We start from the raw sequence: 17,399 nt of genomic DNA, 5'->3' as shown, positions 1-17,399 counted from the left end.
TCCTCCAGATGGCTTCTGTTCACACACGCGCACACACACAGACACACACGCACACACGCTGGTCACACCCAGGAGCCATCCCACAGGAGCCACCTCCTCCCTAGCTCTGTGAAATCAACATTTAAGACACCACCCACTCCCCCTGCTTCCTTTTCTCATGGGCTTGCTCTCAAAGACTGTAGGTTTCTTTGGTGTTGAGGTTTTTCTCCCCAAATTTTCACCCAGGGGACTGGAATTTCTCAGCAAACCCATTGCTGCTGACGTCAAGCCTGTAAAGCACGGTCTTATCTAATCCTCCTGGGACTCAAACATAATTTTTCAACCAAGTGCTCTGAGCTAGAGTTCACATACATATCTTTTTTTTTTTTTTGGAGCTTCCTGGCCGCCAATGCAAAGAGGGAAATAAGATTAGTTCAGCCAGCCAGCGCCTGCAAGATGTTCACACCTCTTTGGGTTAAACAAGTCTTGAGGTGGAGTAGGGGCCACTGGAGCTGTGAGCTTTGGGACAAATCAGATAGATGAAAGGGGGGAAAAAGAAGATCTGGAGCCGGAGGGGTTGCAGGCAGAGAGGTGGAGGGGAGGATGTAAAAGATGCCCAGCAAGGAGTGGGTCAGCCCTAAAGAGTGGGGAGGGGATTCCTCACGTAAAGGCGGGGAGGGGATTCCTTCCCCAGACGTGGGAAGAAGGGCTCCAGCTGCAGGCTCCTGCCTGGGTCCTGGGGCTGTGGGTGACTGTCTGCACCTGGCCCTGAAAGGAGCAGGTTCCTGTGTTGGGGTGTGGGGAGCAGGCTGGTCTGCTCAGCTCTGTCTCTCTCTCTGCTCCCTGGGAAGATGGATGGCCTGGGCACGCATGCGAACTGGAGCCTCTAGTCAATTATTAACAATTTGTTGCTAAGCAAACCAATAAGAAAAAAATGAAAGGTATTGTCAGGAAGCATTTTTATCATTTGAAAGGCTTTCAAAATGGAAAGTGAGGCTACTATAGTAAGATTTCCCTGGAAGTTCAAAGCGCCGTAGATTTTGCTTGCTCTGATGTCGGCATTTGGATGCCTGATGGTCCAGCCTGTCACCCAGGGCGCGAGGGCCCAGCGGTTTTCTGTCTTGCGGGGAGAAGATGCTGCTGGACCCCAGATGCTCAGCTCCAGCACAGCCTTGTAGGTTGCAAAGGTCTACAGAAGCGCCGTGCAATAGAAAGACACCACCAGCCCTAGTGCCAGCCCCACATGTAGTCTTACATTAGCTAGGGGCACGTTTAAGCAGAGTGAAAGGAAACAGGTAAAATTAATTGGATTCATGTATCAATATTTTGTTTAACCCAAAATATCTAATATTATCCTTTCTGCATGCAGTCAATATATCACAAAATTATTGAGATATTTTACATCCTTTTTTCATTCTCAGTCTTTGAAACAGGTGTGTGGTTTATACTTACAGCCCATCCTGGTCGGGAGCAACCACCTTTCAGGGGTGCAACAGCCACAAGTGGAGAATGACCACCAAATGGGACAGTGTGGGTCCAGATGTGGTGGCAAAGATGCCACCATTCCCACTCCCCAGTTAAACAGACAACCTGAAAGATTAAGGACATAAAGGTCCTGAGGCCCCACCCACGTATCAACACATCCCAAAGCTCAGAAGTAGTAAGAGCCCTGCTCCAGTGAGGACTGCAGCCTTCAGTTAAATCATGAAAGCAAGTAACAAAACCAAATGTCCTACTCAGGGCGGCTTGCTCTGCTACCTGTGACAGAAAACCTCCGTGGCCTGTTGCTGCCCATCACAGGGAGAAACTGCCCCCGGGGGGCGCACAGGTGATGGGCCCAGGGCAGAGGCCAGAAGGTGTGGGTGCAGGGGCTGAGAAAAAGAGAAAAATTCTCCCCATGCTCCTGACCCAGGGCAGTGCTGGCTGGGGTGGGTCTGAGGCCCACTCGTCCAGGGAAGGCTTTCTGGCCATGCACTTCCCAGCTGCGCCCGGGATGCCCCCCCGCTCCGAGCACCAAGGGCCCCCACCACCACTGCAGGATCAGCTGGATGTCTTGGGCTGTCCCGCCTTGCCTTCCTGGGCCGTTTTGTCCCCCGGGCAGCATCACACACTGCCCAGGGCACACCGTCAGGGTCAGACTCTAGCTCCCTCCTGGGCAGGCTACTTTAACAACCTGGGCTTTTGTGAAAAGGGGACAAAGCTGTCATCTCATGGGTCACTGTCAAAAAGAGAGACGAGGATGCATTTATGTTTCTGTTATGATAAGAATGTTAGGGACCTCCCTGGCGGTCCGCTGGTTAGGGCTCGGTGCTCTCACTGCCGGGGCCAGGCTTCAACCCCTGGTCGGGGAGCTAAGATCCCACAAGCCTCGTGGCCTAAAAGAGAAACAAAAATATTATTTAAAAATTTCTGGAGCCATAGGGACAAGCTTGGGAGAGGCTGCTCGTGCCCCCACTGTGTGCATGTTTGCCCCACCGCAGCTAATGAGTGCCTACTGTTTGCAGCCTGGAAGCATCATCATAACCATCAGTTCTCCATAGACCAGAGCCTAGAGCCCAGACTGGTGTCTTTGACCATCATGGAGGGTCACTTTGATGACTAATTGGAAGATGCAGCCCAGATAACTCACGAGGAGGCGTGGCCGGCACCTGGATGCTGGCCCATGCGGCGGCTGGTCTGCATAGACCAGGTGGGGTCTGGAGGGGTGGGTGGACGGGCTCACCCTTCCCCGTGGGCTTCTTCCCGGCAGCACATCAACAACGAGCACATCCACGGGGAGAAGAAGGAGTTCGTGTGTCGCTGGCAGGCCTGCACGCGGGAGCAGAAGCCCTTCAAGGCGCAGTACATGCTGGTGGTGCACATGCGCAGACACACGGGCGAGAAGCCCCACAAGTGCACGGTGAGTGGCCGCGGGCCGGCCCATCGGCCAGCTGATGGGGCTGGTGCGGGCAAACCTGGTGGAACAACGTTGGGACAGGCCTCGCCGACAGGGTGTCCTGTCTGCCCCCGCCCAGTCTTGTGTCCTGGGGGCCCTTCTTCTGTCTGTCTGCTGCCCCAGATCTTCGCTTACTCTCCCTGTGGGGCAGTGTGTGCATCTCGGTACCTGCGGGGGGTGGGGGGCGTGCTGGTGTCTCTGTGGTTGTGTCTGTCACCAGGAGCCCCACGGCGCAGCTGTGCCCTCACCCGACTGGGTGACCCTGGGCAGGGGGCCAGCTTGGTGGCTCGCTGCAGCCTGTCCTCTGCACAGAAAAGAGGAGTTTCACTGGAGAGTCACAGATTGAGCGATGACGGGTTAAAAGTCACTTTGGTTGAGTTTTTTTTAAAAGTGGGAACGCAGTGATAAGACCTTTTAGACAGTCTCCCTTATGGCGTCAGCAGGATTTGTGACGCTATTGGGTTGGCCAAAAAGTTCGGGGAAAACCCGAACGAACTTATTGGCCAGCCCAATATTTGGTAAGACCTTTATTTTAATTTAATTTTATTTATTTTTGTATACAGCAGGTTCCTATTAGTTATCCATTTTATAGATATTAGTGTATACATGTCAATCCCAATCTCCCAGTTCATCACAGCACCACCCCTCCCCCGCCACTTTCCCCCCTTGGTATCCATATGTTTGTTGTCTACATCTGTGTCTCTATTTCTGTGCTGCAAACCGGTTCATCTGTGCCATTTCTCTAGGTTCCACATATATGCGTTAATATAGGTGAGACCCTTTTTTAACACACAGGAATTGCTCCCTCTTTCAAAGAGCGGTGGCCCTGTGATGCACTCCTGTGGCGGTGACAGAGGCCTCTGGGAACTGCTCTTTGTGAATTACCGTATTTCATAGATTCTGAGACATACACTTCATTCTCATTTTAATGATTCTGAAATCAGTCTGCCTTAAAATCGGTGGTGTCCAGGATTCAATGAAATACACTACCTTTGTTGGCAAGGTTTTGGTTTTTTTTAATTGAGATAGAATTCACATACCATAAAGTTCACCCTTTTTTAAAAAATGTACAATTCAGTGATTTTGAGCGAATTCCCAACCTTGTGCAGCCTTCACCACTAGCTAATTTCAGGACATTTTCAACACCTCCCCAAAAGAAACCCCATACCCACCAGCAATCACCCCCATGCCCCCCTCCCCTGCATCCCCTGACCACCACTAATTTGCTTTCTGTCTCTATCAACATGCTTATTCTGGGCAGTTCATAAAAATGGAATCATACAATGTGTAGCCTCTGTGTCTTCTCCTTCACTTAGCATGTTTTCAAGGTTCCTCCGTGTAGTATCATGTATGAGTATTTCATTTCTTTTTGTGGCTAAATACTCCACTGTGGACGGATCACAGTTTTTTTATGCATTAATCAGTTGGTGGCTATTTGCATTGTTTTCACTTTTTGGCTATTAACACTGCTATGAACATTCACGTTCAAGTTTTTGTGTGGTTATGTTTTCAGTTTCTTACGTATATACCTAAGAGGGGGTCATAGAGTCATAGAGTGGGTCATTGCTGGGTCATAGAGTAACTCTATGTTGAACTTTCTGAGGACCTGCCAGACTCTTTTCCAAACAGGTGACAGTATTTTACATTCCCACCAGCCATGGGTGAGGGTTCTGATTTCTCCACATCCACACCAAAACTTGTAGTTACCTGCCTTTCAGTTACCTAGTCATCCTAGTGTGTGTGAAGTTGCATCTCATTGTGGTTTTGATTCGCATTTCCCTAATGACAGATGATTTTGAGCATCTTTTCGTGTGCTTATTGGCCATTTGTATATCTTCTTTGGAGAAATGTCTACTCCAATATTTTGCCCACTTTTAAATTGAGTTATTTGTCTTTCTGTTGTTGAATTGTAGTAATTTTACTAGAGCCTGATTTGCAAATAGTTTCTCATGTTCTGTAGGTTTTCTTTTGATTTTCTTCATGGTTTCCTTTGAAGCATAAAAGTTTTAAATTTTCTCAAAGTCCAATGTTTTCTTTGCTTGTGCTTTTGGTGACGTATCTAAGAAACCACTGCCTAATCCAAGGTCACAAAGATTTATCCCTATATTTTCTTCTGTGAGTTTTATAGTTAATAAATATAGTTTTATTTATATAAATATATACGTGTATACATTTAGTAAGGTAGTTCTTCCATTTAGGTCCTTAATCCATTTTGAGTTAATTTTTATAGAGGGTGTGAGATAAGGGTCCAAATTCGTTCTTTTGCATGTTGTTACACAGTTGTCCCAACCCCATTTGTTGAAGAGACTATATTTTCCCCATTGAATGGTCTCGACACCCTTGTTGAAACCCAGTTGACCCTAAATGTATGAGTTTATTGCTTAACTCTCAGTTCTCTTCTGTTGATCGATACATCTGTCCTTATGCCAGTACCACACAATGTCTTTTTTTTTAATTGATGTACAGTTGATTTACAATAGTGTTAATTTCTGCTGTACAGCAAAGTGACTCAGTTATACACATATATACATTCTTTTTTATGTTCTTTTCTATGATGGTTTATCCCAGGAGATTGGATATAGTTCCCTGTGCTATACAGTAGCTTGATTACCATAATTTTGTTGTAAGTTTTGAAATTGGCAAGTGTCAGTCTTCCAAATTTGTCCTCCTTTTGCAAGATTGTTCTGGCTCTTCTGGATCTTTTGCAGCAAGTTATTTTCTTAACACCCCGAGTGGTAGCAAACCATAGCCCTCTGATATGAGCTGTGAACTGCAGAAACGAATAAAAGGCATTGGAGCCAAGTGTGCCCAGTCAAACTGGTCAAGAATAAAGGGGAGGATGTGAAGAATGAGACAGTTCCTGTTGGGGTTTACGTGTTATTCTGGGGGCAATTTTCACAGCTACACTGGATGCAATTGCGGTGTGTTTGGAATAGGTGCCCCCTGCAGTGATCCTTCCTCCCTCCCTCCCTCCCTCCCTCCCTTCCTGCCCCTGTCTCTGGCTCCCTCTTTTCTTCCTTTCCTAAAATGTTTACTGAGCGCTGCACATGTTTCTCTTCGTCAGGCGCTAAGTCCTAGGAACACAGAAATGAACAAGACCCAAAAAGTACCTGCTCTCCGGGAGCTTGTATCCTAGTGGGAAGGCCAGATAACAAAATGATTAAGATAATTATAAACTGTGTTAGGGAGTATAAAGGGAAAAGGGTGGTATTATAATTAAGAAAATCAGAGAACTGCTCTCGGAGGAGATGACCTCAAAGATTGAGAGGGAGTGGGCCAAGCCAATGCCGGGGTGGGTGGGGGTGGGAAGGAGGTTCCAGCCAGAGGGGACAGTGTGCGCAAAGGCCACTCGCCGGGAAGAGCTCAGCGGGGTCGGGGAGCAGAAGGGACCGAGGGCGAGGATGGCCAGCTCCCTCAGGGACGCAGAGGACCCTGGATTTTATTCTCAGCACATTCAATGCACAGAACAGTTCTAATCAGGGAGTGGCGTTGGGAAACAGTTGACGAGAACATTTACAGAGTTTGTAATCATATGGGAAGAGTCTTTACAATGTGCTGTTGATTTTAACGAGCAGAATAAGTAACTGAACGCTTGAGATGTTCCCGATTTGGGTTTGAAAAACGTGCGGGGATGAACTGCAGAGTCCCCAGAATGAGACTTGCCTGGGTGTCGGCTGTCCCTGGGCCGTGGACGGTGCCATTTTCCTGTCCCTTCCACGTTTTTGCGACGTGTCATTTATATAATCAGGAAGGAAGGTAGATGCTGTCGCTGAGATCCGTGCGCCTGGCTGCACGTGCGGGGCAGAGCGGGCCCCCAGGTCAGGCTCCCTGCGGTGGATATGGGGCGCCCTCACTGACTGAACCCGCCTCTTCCCAGTTTGAGGGCTGCTCGAAGGCCTACTCCCGCCTGGAGAACCTGAAGACGCACCTGCGCTCCCACACAGGGGAGAAGCCGTACGTGTGTGAGCATGAGGGCTGCAACAAAGCCTTCTCAAATGCCTCGGACCGCGCCAAGCACCAGAACCGCACCCATTCCAACGAGGTACCCGGCCCCAGGGAGGCGGGCAGCGGGCACGTGCGTGAATGCATCACCCTCATCCCACGGCTTCTAGACACCCGTAGGCCATTCGGTGGCCAGGTGCCACTTCCCTCCGCCCCCTGGTGTGGGGACTCAGCATGCAGCGGCAGCCCTGTCCCCCCCACCACAGGCTGGCAGCGCGGATGACACGCTCCAGCCGCTCGTGCCGCCCGGGCCTGCGGAGCTGTCAGTGCCTCCCCGCGTGGAGCACAGAGCAGCCTCTGTCTCTCCAGGTAGCCAGAACCCCAGGCAGGGCTGAGGGAGCCCAGGGAGGAAAGTCGGGTGGGAGCTCATGGTGGCTCTGTACCCGCCTTCCGGTCCCCGCCCAGCCATTCAACTGCTGTCACTCAGGTAGACTCAGGAAAGGATGTTTCTAAACGTTTTGATACATTTTGGACCCCAAAGGGACTTGCTCCAGTGCTGGTAGGAAGTTCGAGGACTTCCCAAAGGTATCTGAACCACTCAAAGTGTCTAAAGACAAGAGCTAGCCTTGGATAGGGGTGTGTGTGGGTATGTGTGTTTGCAAGTATGTATGTGCATGTGTGTGGATGTGGATGTATGTATTATGTGTGTGGGTGTGTGAATATGTATTTGTAAGTATATGTACACGTGTGGGTGTTTACATACGTGTGTGTGAGTTTACGTGGATGTGTGTGCTTGTATGTGCATACGTGTGTGTACCTGTGTGTGCGTATACATGTAGACAGAGTATATGTGGATGTCACTTGTGTGTGTGTGTATGAGCTCAGGACCGAGGTTCAGAAACCCTGGGTTTTCATCCCACTCCTGCGTGACTTGGGGGCAGTGTCTTTGCCTCTCTGAACCTGTCTTTCCTCGTGAGACAGAGCAGGTGTTCGTGCTGTATCACAGACGTATAACGAGGTAATACACTCTCTGCTGATACCAAAATGACCAGCGCCCCAATCGCTATGCGGATCACACCAGGCACTGTGTGTCCCCTCCCTCTACAGGCTCTGATCCATGTCCCCAGTCCGTGGTGGGGCCCCCTTTAACCACAGGCTTACCTGCAGGAAAAGGTGGCAGGCGAAGCCGGCGGGGCGGGGCTGCTGCGGGGCGGGACTCCTGTGGGCGGGACTCCTGCGGGGCGGGGCTGACGTGGCTCCATCCATGGGCCCAGCGCCTTCCGACAGTGCCGCCAGCTCTGCTCTGCCGAAGGACGCGGCTCCGGGAGGAGGAACGGTGCTCCCACGCGGAGTCTGCCTTCCTATCCCATCCGTAACGCCTCTTCTCTTCCAGAAACCCTACATCTGCAAGATCCCAGGCTGCACCAAGAGGTACACAGACCCCAGCTCCCTCCGGAAGCACGTGAAAACGGTCCACGGCCCAGATGCTCACGTCACCAAGAAGCAGCGCAACGATGTGCACCTCCGCACCCCCTTGCTCAGGGAGAACGGGGACAGCGAGGCCGGCGCCGAGCCTGGCCGGGGCTCCGAGGAGAGCGCCGAGGCCAGCAGCACCAGCCAGGCCGTGGAGGACTGCCTGCACGTCAAAGCCATCAAGACCGAGCGCTCCGGGGTAAGCAGGGCTGCGCAGCAGAGGCCTGGTCCATACCCCGCCCCCAGGAGGCCGTGCCCAGCGGCACAAGGATGTCCCTCCTCTCTCCAGCTCAGCTGGCCCCCATCACCACCTTGGGCCCCCATGGAACCTGTTTCGTGCCAGGTCCCATCCTGCTGGGCAGGCCGTGGGTGACGGGGATGCCTCCCCCGACGCGGTCAGTTTGCAGGGGGTGGGGCGGTACCCGGTGTCTGCCTTTCCAACCAGTACCCGCCGCCGCCGCAGCTGCCCCCGCCCCTCTGTCCTGTCTCTGCGTCCTTGCCCCTCTGGCCTGCACCCCTTTTGTTCTAACCACCTGTTCTTTGTCTCCACCTCTTTCTCCTGACTGTACCTCCCCTAAGGATAGACGGTACTGAGGTGAGCGGAGCAGCGGGGTGGGCTCTGGGCGCGCTGGCGTGAGTGAGGGGGGCTGGGGCGCTTGTCCAGGCTCCTTACGGCCGGGAAGGCAGGTTTGGGTACGTAGACTGCAGGCACCGCAGGTGGGGCCGTCGGAACAGCTTGAGACTGGCAGCAGGGGGTCAAGCTTGCAGGCACAGGAGGAAGCGGTGGGGTCCAAGCCCAAGTGAGGGTCAGGGCAGGGTGGAGGTGTGAATCTGGACTGCGGAGCAGGGCGGGCCTGACCTACAGAAGGCCTTGAGTGCCGAGGTGAGGGGTGTGGGCCGTGCTGTGTGCAGCTCCCCTGGAAAGGTCTGGAATTTGGGAGCCTTCAGGTTAGAAATGAACCAAGGATGCTGCATCCCAGGTGAGCCTCATTTGGGCTCAGATCCCAGGTCACGGTGGAGGGAGCCCAGTTTCTGTGGGGTTCCACCCCGTACACGTGTGCCACCAGCTCTCGCCTCAATTCACCCTGTTGCAGAGGGAGGGCTGGTTTGGGGTGGCCACTCAGGTCAAGGGTGAGGGCTGTGTCCAGCAGCTGCACCCTCCGCGGTCAACCCTTCCCTTTCCAGCAACCCACCTCCGGCCTGCTGGGCAGACGGCAGGTAGCAGGCCTTCACTGTTTCTTACTTCATCGAGTGGCCCACCCCCATCGCTGTTGTTGGGGTGCTTGAGTCTCCTCCTTCCTGTCAATTTCACGCGGCTGCGGCAGCCTCTGTAGGGCTCAGCTTCATAGGGTCCACGTACTGAAAGCTCTGCAGGCAGAGAGCTCGGCCCAGACGCTGGCTGGGAAAGCTTAGGAGCATAGCAGGGGGCTAGGGCGGGTGGGTGGTGGGTGCCTGGCGATTACCCACTGCCTTCTACTCGCCGGGTGGTCTCCATCCATCCACCAACTCTCTCCAGGAGTCAGGTCGGGTCCCGCTTACAGTTGGGGAAGTCGAGGTTCAGAGCAGTGGTGCTTTGAAAGCTCCTCCGTACGGCAGCGTCCTGCCCCCGGGTGTGCAAGGGTGCAGCGTGGGTGGCGGGGCCGGTGGGCGCTCGCACCCTCTGAGTCTGTGCTTTCTCACCACGCTCCCTACAGCTGTGTCAGTCCAGCCCCGGGGCCCAGTCTTCCTGCAGCAGCGAGCCCTCTCCTCTGGGCAGTGCCCCCAACAATGACAGCGGTGTGGAGATGCCGGGGACAGGGCCCGGGAGCCTGGCAGACCTGACGGCTCTGGAGGACCCACCGCCGGGGGCCGACGCCTCCGCCCTGGCCACCCCCTCTGCCGGTGGCCTGCAGCTGCGCAAACACATGACCACCGTGCATCGGTTCGAGCAGCTCAAGAGGGAGAAGCTCAAGTCGCTCAAGGATTCCTGCTCATGGGCAGGGCCAGCTCCACACACCCGGAACTCCAAGCTGCCCCCCCTGCCGGCAAGTGGTGAGTGGAGGCCCCGGGCGTGCAGGCGGGGTGGGAGGGAGCCCAGGGCAGCACGATGAGGTTCATACCCACCAGGCACCATGTGCCCTGGAGAAGATGGATCTTGCAAGCCCATTGCACAGGTCAGGGAATTGAGGCTCAGAGAGGTGAAAGTGCTTTGCTCAGATCGGTGGCAGAGCTGAGGCTCAGCCCAGGCCTGAGTGGCTCCGAAGCCCATGCTCCTCCGGCTACACCATGCTGCATCCCAATAAGCCCCAAGGCAGGCAGACCCAGCTCAGCCCTTGCTCTCCTCGTGAGCCACCCACTTGCCTACCAGGCACCTGCCGCGCACACCACGGCAAAGGGCTCGGCAGGACAGGGACACGTTCCAGGTCCCTGTGGTTAGAAGGCCAAGTTACGAGATGCCGAATAAGCAAGTAGCGCCGAGGACAGAGCTCAGTGTAGCTCGAGAGAAAGCAGGGCAGCTGGGGAGGCGCAGGGAGGGCGTCACAGACGGGGCAGCCCTGTGCTCAGCCTCGGGAAGCGTTGGCCAGACTTTGAGGTGGAAGATGTCTTCACCAGGCATTTCTTGAGTGCCACTGTGCCAGGCTGCGTGCCGGGCGCCAGACACCTTGGGGCACTGAGCCTCCACACTGCCCTCCAGGGCCCAGTGTGCGCCGCGGCACTGAGTTATTAAGAGGAGACCCTGAGAGGCACCACCCTGCTCCTCCTTGAAGGGGGGATTCGTTGCCCCAGCTGTCGAGGGAACTGCCGGCAGATGGCCTTCAACTCCCCACCTCCTGCAGAGATTGCCTGGGGTGCTGACAGCTGCCTCACCCAAGGTCACCCTTCCCGGCATGGCCCACGTCCAGGAATAGATCTCTGCAGGGCTGTAGAGGCTGCTCAAGGCCCAGAGCTGCCTGTGAGATGAGCCGCGGCTGGCGGTGGGCCTGCGTTGCAGCTGTCTTCTCCCTAACCATTCTGCTGCCTCTCCACACCACCCCGCCGTGGCTGTGGGTCTCAGGACAGTCCCCCTAAACAGCCTGCTGGGTAAACTCAGTCCCAGGGGAGCCCACATGGCAACGCCCATCCGAGGATGGTGGGGATGCAGGGAGGCTGTGGCCAGGGCCCTCCTGGGCTCTTGGGGATAACCCGGTGCCACGGAGAGGCACATCCCATCCACAGCTGGAGAAACTGAGGATGGGACCGAATGAGAACGCAGGGCCAGCCGGGCAGTGCTAGACTGGGATCGGGCCTCCTAACTTCCACTAGCTGCCCTGGCAATGAGTGCCACCATTTGCTAACTGTCCCTTCCTTTCTTCCTCTTGTTGAGAAATCATTGGCTGGGTTCCTTCTGGGTGCCAGGTCCCCGTTCCAGGGCTCTGGGCCCGGCAGCCTCAGCGCGGCCCAAGCAGGCAGTGTACCGCCCCTTGTCCCCAGTCCCCGGCGCTGACCCCTCTCCTCTCCCGCAGGCTCCGTGCTGGAAAACTTCAGAGGCGGCGGCGGGCCAGCGGGGCTGCTGCCCAACCCGCGGCTGTCCGATCTGTCCGCCGGCGAGGTGACCGTGCTGAACCACCTGCAGGAGCGCCGCGACAGCTCCACCAGCACGGTCAGCTCGGCCTACACCGTGAGCCGCCGCTCCTCGGGCATCTCCCCCTACTTCTCCAGCCGCCGCTCCAGCGAGGCCTCGCCCCTGGGCGCCGGCCGCGCACACCCCGCCAGCTCCGCCGACTCCTATGACCCCATCTCCACCGACGCGTCGCGGCGCTCCAGCGAGGCCAGCCAGTATGGCGGCAGCGGTGGTGGCGGCCCGGGGCTGCTCCAGCTCACACCCGCCCAGCAGTACAGCCTGCGGGCCAAGTACGCGGCAGCCACGGGCGGGCCGCCCCCCACCCCGTTGCCCGGCCTGGAGCGCGCTAGCCTGCGGACCCGGCTGGCGCTCCTGGATGCGCCCGAGCGCATGCTGCCCGCTGCCTGCCCGCGCCCGATCGGGCCTCGGCGGGGCAGCGATGGGCCGCACTACGGGCCAGTGGGGCCGGCGCCCTCCTTCCCCCATGAGGCGCCGGGCGGTGGGGCGCGGAGGGCCAGCGATCCCGGGAGGCGACCCGACGCCCTGGCGCCCCCGCGGGTGCAGCGCTTCCACAGCGCCCACGACGTGACCCCGGCAGCTCTGCCGCTGGCCTGCGCCCAGGGCCGAGGCCTCCGTCTGCAGAGCCACGCGAGCGCCGACGGCGGCCTGGCCCGAGGCCCCTACTCGCCCCGGCCGCCCAGTATTAGCGAGAACGCAGTGATGGAGGCCTTGGCGGTGGGGGTGGACGGCGTGGGCCCCGAGGTCAGCCTCGGGCTGCCGGAGGACGACCTTGTACTGCCCGACGACGTGGTGCAGTACATCAAGGCGCATGCCGGTGGCACCCTGGAGGAGAGCACCCCAAAGGTGTACCCCCCGGAGAGCACCTGCTTCTCCGAGAACCCCAAACTGCCCAGCCCCGGGCTGCACGGCCGGCACACGATAGCGGCCGCAGACTCCAACGTGGGCCCCTCTGCCCCTGTGCTGGGAGGCTGCCCACTGGGTTACGTGGCCCCCTCCAGCCTGAACAAAAACAGCATGCCTGTGCAGTGGAACGAGGTGAGCTCCGGCACCGTGGACGCCCTGGCCAGCCAGGGGAAGCCTCCGCCCTTCCCACAGGGCCACCTGGCGGTGGTGCCACAGAAGCCAGCCTTCAGCCAGTACCCAGGCTACAGTCAGCAGGGCCTGCAGCTGAGCCCCGGGGTCCTGGACAGCTCGCAGCCACACCTGCAGCCCTGCGGTGGAGCGCCCTCCGCGCCCAGGGTAAACTACGTGCAGCAGCTGCGGCAGCCAGGGGCGGGTGGCCAGTGTTCCAGCATGGCGGCTGCTGTGAGCGCCCACCCTGGCTACGGCCAAGCCCATCCCCAGCTAAGCCCCCTGGGTGGGGCCCCGCACCAGTTCCCCCGGTCCTGCAGCAACATGGCGGCCAAGCCAGGCCACCTGGGGCTCCCCCAGCAGATGGAAGTTGTCCCTGACCCCGCCATGATGGGCAGCAGCCACAGGGAACTTGACATCCCCAGTTCCAGCCTGGCTAGGATGCCACCACCTCACCTAGCCCAGAGCTACCCACAGCAGAGCCATCACCTGGCCACAGCCATGAGCCAGGAGGGCTACTGCCAAGGCCCCAGCCTTGTGCCTTCCCACCAGCCTGGCTTCGTGGGGCCTCAGCAGGGCCCGACAGGGGCGGCCGGATCGAGCTTCGGCCTAGTGCAACCCCGGCCACCCGCAGAGCCCGGCCCTGCTGGCCGCCGCCGTGGGGTGCGTGCGGGGCAGCAGCTGGCCTATGCCAGGGCCTCTGGCCACGCCCTGTCAGCTGCCCTGTCAGCTGACCAGGAGATGGCAGAGTCTGTGCCCAAGGGGACGATGGGTGGCGTGTTGGCCCTGACTCCCCAGGCACCCCCCCAGGATGCGGGCGGGGCCCAGGACCGCAGCACACTTTACTATTACGGCCAGATCCACATGTACGAGCAGAACGGAGGCCTGGAGAACCAGGCCAGCTGCCAGGCCATGCGGCCCCAGCCTCCGCAGCCCCAGGCCTTGCCCTCTCCAGGGCTCAACCAGGTGTCCAGCACTGTGGACTCCCAGCTACTCGAGGCCCCCCAGATTGATTTTGATGCCATCATGGATGACGGCGATCACTCCAGCTTGCTCTCGGGGGCCCTGAGCCCCAGTCTCCTCCACGGCTTCTCCCAGAGCTCCTCCCGCCTCACCACCCCGCGCAACTCCCTGACTCTGCCCTCCATCCCCGCGGGCATCAGCAACATGGCGGTCGGGGACATGAGCTCCATGCTCACCAGCCTGGCCGAGGAGAGCAAGTTCCTCAACATGATGACCTAAGGCCCCGGCGCCTGGCGCTGTGCGGACCCCGAGGGACCAGCGCTTCCCAGAGCGCGGGCCTTTCGTCCGTTTCATCTTTTTCCCCCAAAAGTATTAAATAGGTCTGAGGGAGTTTGGCCAGTGGCTGGTTCAGACCACAGAGGCTTTAAGGGCAGGTTTATGTGCGTCCTGTCTGGTCTTCTTTTAGATTATCTGTCGGAACTCTGAAAAAAGCCTCAACAGAAAAGGCAAGGCAGGAATGCAAAACTCGTTTACACAGCGCTTCGCAGCCTTTGGTGTTTATAGGACCACTCTGTTCTGGCTTTGTCACCTCTGTCATCTGGCTAATGAGGGATTACGTTGGCCCAGGGCTTTCCAAGCACACGTGGAAAGAGGAGAGAGGAACCACATTTGGATTTGAATCTGCAAGCCATACTAGGTATTCTGATCCAGGAAGATAAGTTTCTTGTTCCAGTACCTGCAAAGTAAAGGAATTCATGGCCCACCGGAATTCTTCCATGAAGCTTAATTCTTGAGGCCTCTAACATCCCTTGCCATGGAGTGGAAAAAAATCTTACCTGGATGATTTGGAAGCACATCCTGATTCCAGGTTTGGTAGAGCAGGCATCTCTACCCCGCAAAGCTAAGTTTACAGCTGGCCGACTGTCCAGGTGTGTGTGGATGAATGAAGTATGGAAGTATCACCCGAAAAAAGGAAAGAAAACAGTGTAATACTCAGGGCAAGCCCAGAAGCTACCCTGGCCTCTCCAGACCATGTTTACAGTGTTCATGCGTGTAGAATGTAGCCCTTCCTGAAAAGAACACATTTCTAAATACCTCGGGGCTGCCGGAGCTGCTGTGGGTGAGCTCAAGGTGAGCCAAGGTGAGCCAAGGTGTGATGGCCAAGGTGAGCTGAAGCGTGGCCTGGGACCTGGGTAGTGAGCACACCAGGGGCCCAGCTTCAGGCTGCCCTGGAGGTCTCCCAGTAGGACGAGGAAGTCGCGTGTTTACCCAAGCCTGTTTCTCCAATGCACTATGCACCCACTTGACCATGGATAAACCCCAGGGCTTGACAGCAACCTCCGCCCAAGTTCCTCCAGGCCATGCTGTCCGCTCGCCAGCAGCCCAGTGACCAACCCCCTAGCTACAGCATGCAGTCGCGGTGTCTTCTGGATTCCCTTCCCGCCGCCCTCCTGTTCATTTCACAGAGAACGATGATATGCATGGTGTTCTCAGTGGGCGTGGGAGGGTGAAGGGGTTGATTCTTGGGACTCTGAGGGACCATCACTGAATTCTCCTATTCAGTGTTGGCCAAGCCCCACCTGGAAATGGAATTTGCAACTGGCGTCAGAAGACATTGTTCCCGAACATACAGTAGGGTAAATAGGCGCATCCTCCCTGCCACACACATGTACAAACACCGCACACCTTTCCCATGTTGAATTCGTGGCAACCTTGCCAAATCCACCTGCACCACTATGAACCTGGAACCGATTATGACCCTGACTTCAACCAGGACAGGGCCGAAACCTCACCTGGGACTCTACATCCCAGAACAGCAAATGCTTTGTCAGCGTCCAAAGACAAGGCCAACTTCAAACGACAGCCCTGGGACACCTCCAAGGCTCTGGGCTCTGAGTGGTGCACGGTCTTTCCCCGCGCTAGGATTTCACTAGCTGTTCCCAGCCTGTATATTGTCTGTACAGAAGACAGCATCCCTGAAAATACTGTAGGTGAGTCATCCGGTCAGATTTATATGTCCAAAACATTTTTAGCTTTTTCTACATGCGATGAATTGAGATGACATACTCAACTTGTAAATAAGTCCTTTTGTACATTAAAAAAGTAATTTTTTCATAATTTATTTGGTCTATCTGCTTCTTCCTTGACAGTAGTTAATGAAAACCTGGGCCATAAATTCGGTGCATTTGAACGGAAACGAGGCTGTATTTTTTTCTCAGCAGCGTCAAAATTGACTATCCCGCCTTGGCCAGGAAATGTTTAAAGCTGGGACTTTCACTGCCTATTTGTTTGTTGTCTGGGGCGGGGGGGCCGGGGTTTGACGTGGTACAGGGGTTGTCTGGCTGCTCTTTCAGCCCGCTGGACGGAACGTCTGTGTTGGTTTGCTGACATGAGGTGCAGCTGTGGTCCCAAGCCCCCCCTTGGACGAGCAGTCGGAAGAGCACGGTTGAGTCTTGGGGAGTGGGAAGAGGAAAACAGGCGGCCCCCTGTGCTCTCCCTGTGCTCTGGTGCAAAAGCAGAGTTAGAGGGAGCAGGTGTAACACCCAGATACCCAGCAACCAGCCTGGGGCGAAGGGGCCAGTGGGGAGCAGCCAGGTGCAGGACTCTGAGCCCTGGGGGGGCGGCCCTGGCAGGTGCACAGGGGACCCGGGTCTGGAGAGCCAGCAGGCTGCCATCAACAGCGTTTGGGCTACTGCTCTGAGCCTCAGGGGGACTGGGGAGGGGGGCCGTAAGGCCTGGGATGAATTCTGGAGCTGGGAGGGGAAGGCGCAGGACCGGGTTGCCAGGGGTAGAAGGCACCTTCTGTAGGGCCAGGGATGCTGTGCCTCTGCGCTCCCGGCCTGGGCCCCTTAGCGCGCTTCCCTCCAGGAGAGAAACCTTGGCACCCAGCTCGGAGAGTCAGGAAGCCAAAACCGCATGCGGCGCGTTCAGCTCAGCTATTTTTGTGGATGTCATGGATGCACGGAAGAAGCCTTCTCTGATAGTAAGTGTAGGACCCCCCCCCCCCCCCCCACCGAGGGAAACAATTCAAAGGTTTCCTTTCTGGGAGCGTCCCAGAGTCTTCACTGTGCATTAGGGGAAGCTTCACGTCTGTGGCCACATCTTCCTGGTGGAGAGACTACAGCCGACTCCCAGTCCCGGGGAGCCCCTCTCTTTGAGGGGGGGACTTACTTAGCTGATTGCATGCTCCGGAGGAGGAACTGAGCGTACCTGGCTGGGCCCTTTCCTCTGCTTCTCTCAAAGCCCATCCTCAGGCTTCGCATCTCCCCTGCTTCTTAACGTGCTAAAAGTCCCCGGAAGCAGCTCTGCCCTGCTTTGGGGACGGGGGGAGGCCAGGATGTTCAATGCTGCCTGAGACCGGATGGGCCACAGTATTAAGAAGCCCATAGAAGCCACTCAACTCAGCCACGCGCTCTGTGTCACGTAACCACAGCC

The 17,399-nt window shown here is 56.5% G+C and overlaps 1 protein-coding gene across 1 annotated transcript in view; it reads left to right on the top strand.

The window, feature by feature from the left end:
• Positions 1-16,044, top strand: part of GLI2 (GLI family zinc finger 2) — a 247,306-nt gene extending 231,262 nt beyond the window's left edge. The window contains exons 10-14 of the mRNA XM_060151553.1: positions 2,729-2,878; positions 6,792-6,956; positions 8,250-8,528; positions 10,024-10,360; positions 11,812-16,044. Coding sequence (XP_060007536.1) covers positions 2,729-2,878; positions 6,792-6,956; positions 8,250-8,528; positions 10,024-10,360; positions 11,812-14,243 — 3,363 coding nt within the window. The 3' untranslated portion in view covers positions 14,244-16,044. The remainder of the gene's footprint in view (positions 1-2,728; positions 2,879-6,791; positions 6,957-8,249; positions 8,529-10,023; positions 10,361-11,811) is intronic.
• Positions 16,045-17,399: the final 1,355 nt, after the last annotated feature.

This window comes from Lagenorhynchus albirostris, chromosome 6 (assembly GCF_949774975.1).
Source record: "Lagenorhynchus albirostris chromosome 6, mLagAlb1.1, whole genome shotgun sequence".
Classification (NCBI taxonomy): Eukaryota; Metazoa; Chordata; class Mammalia; order Artiodactyla; family Delphinidae; genus Lagenorhynchus; species Lagenorhynchus albirostris.
This window is presented reverse-complemented; position numbering and strand designations above follow the sequence as displayed.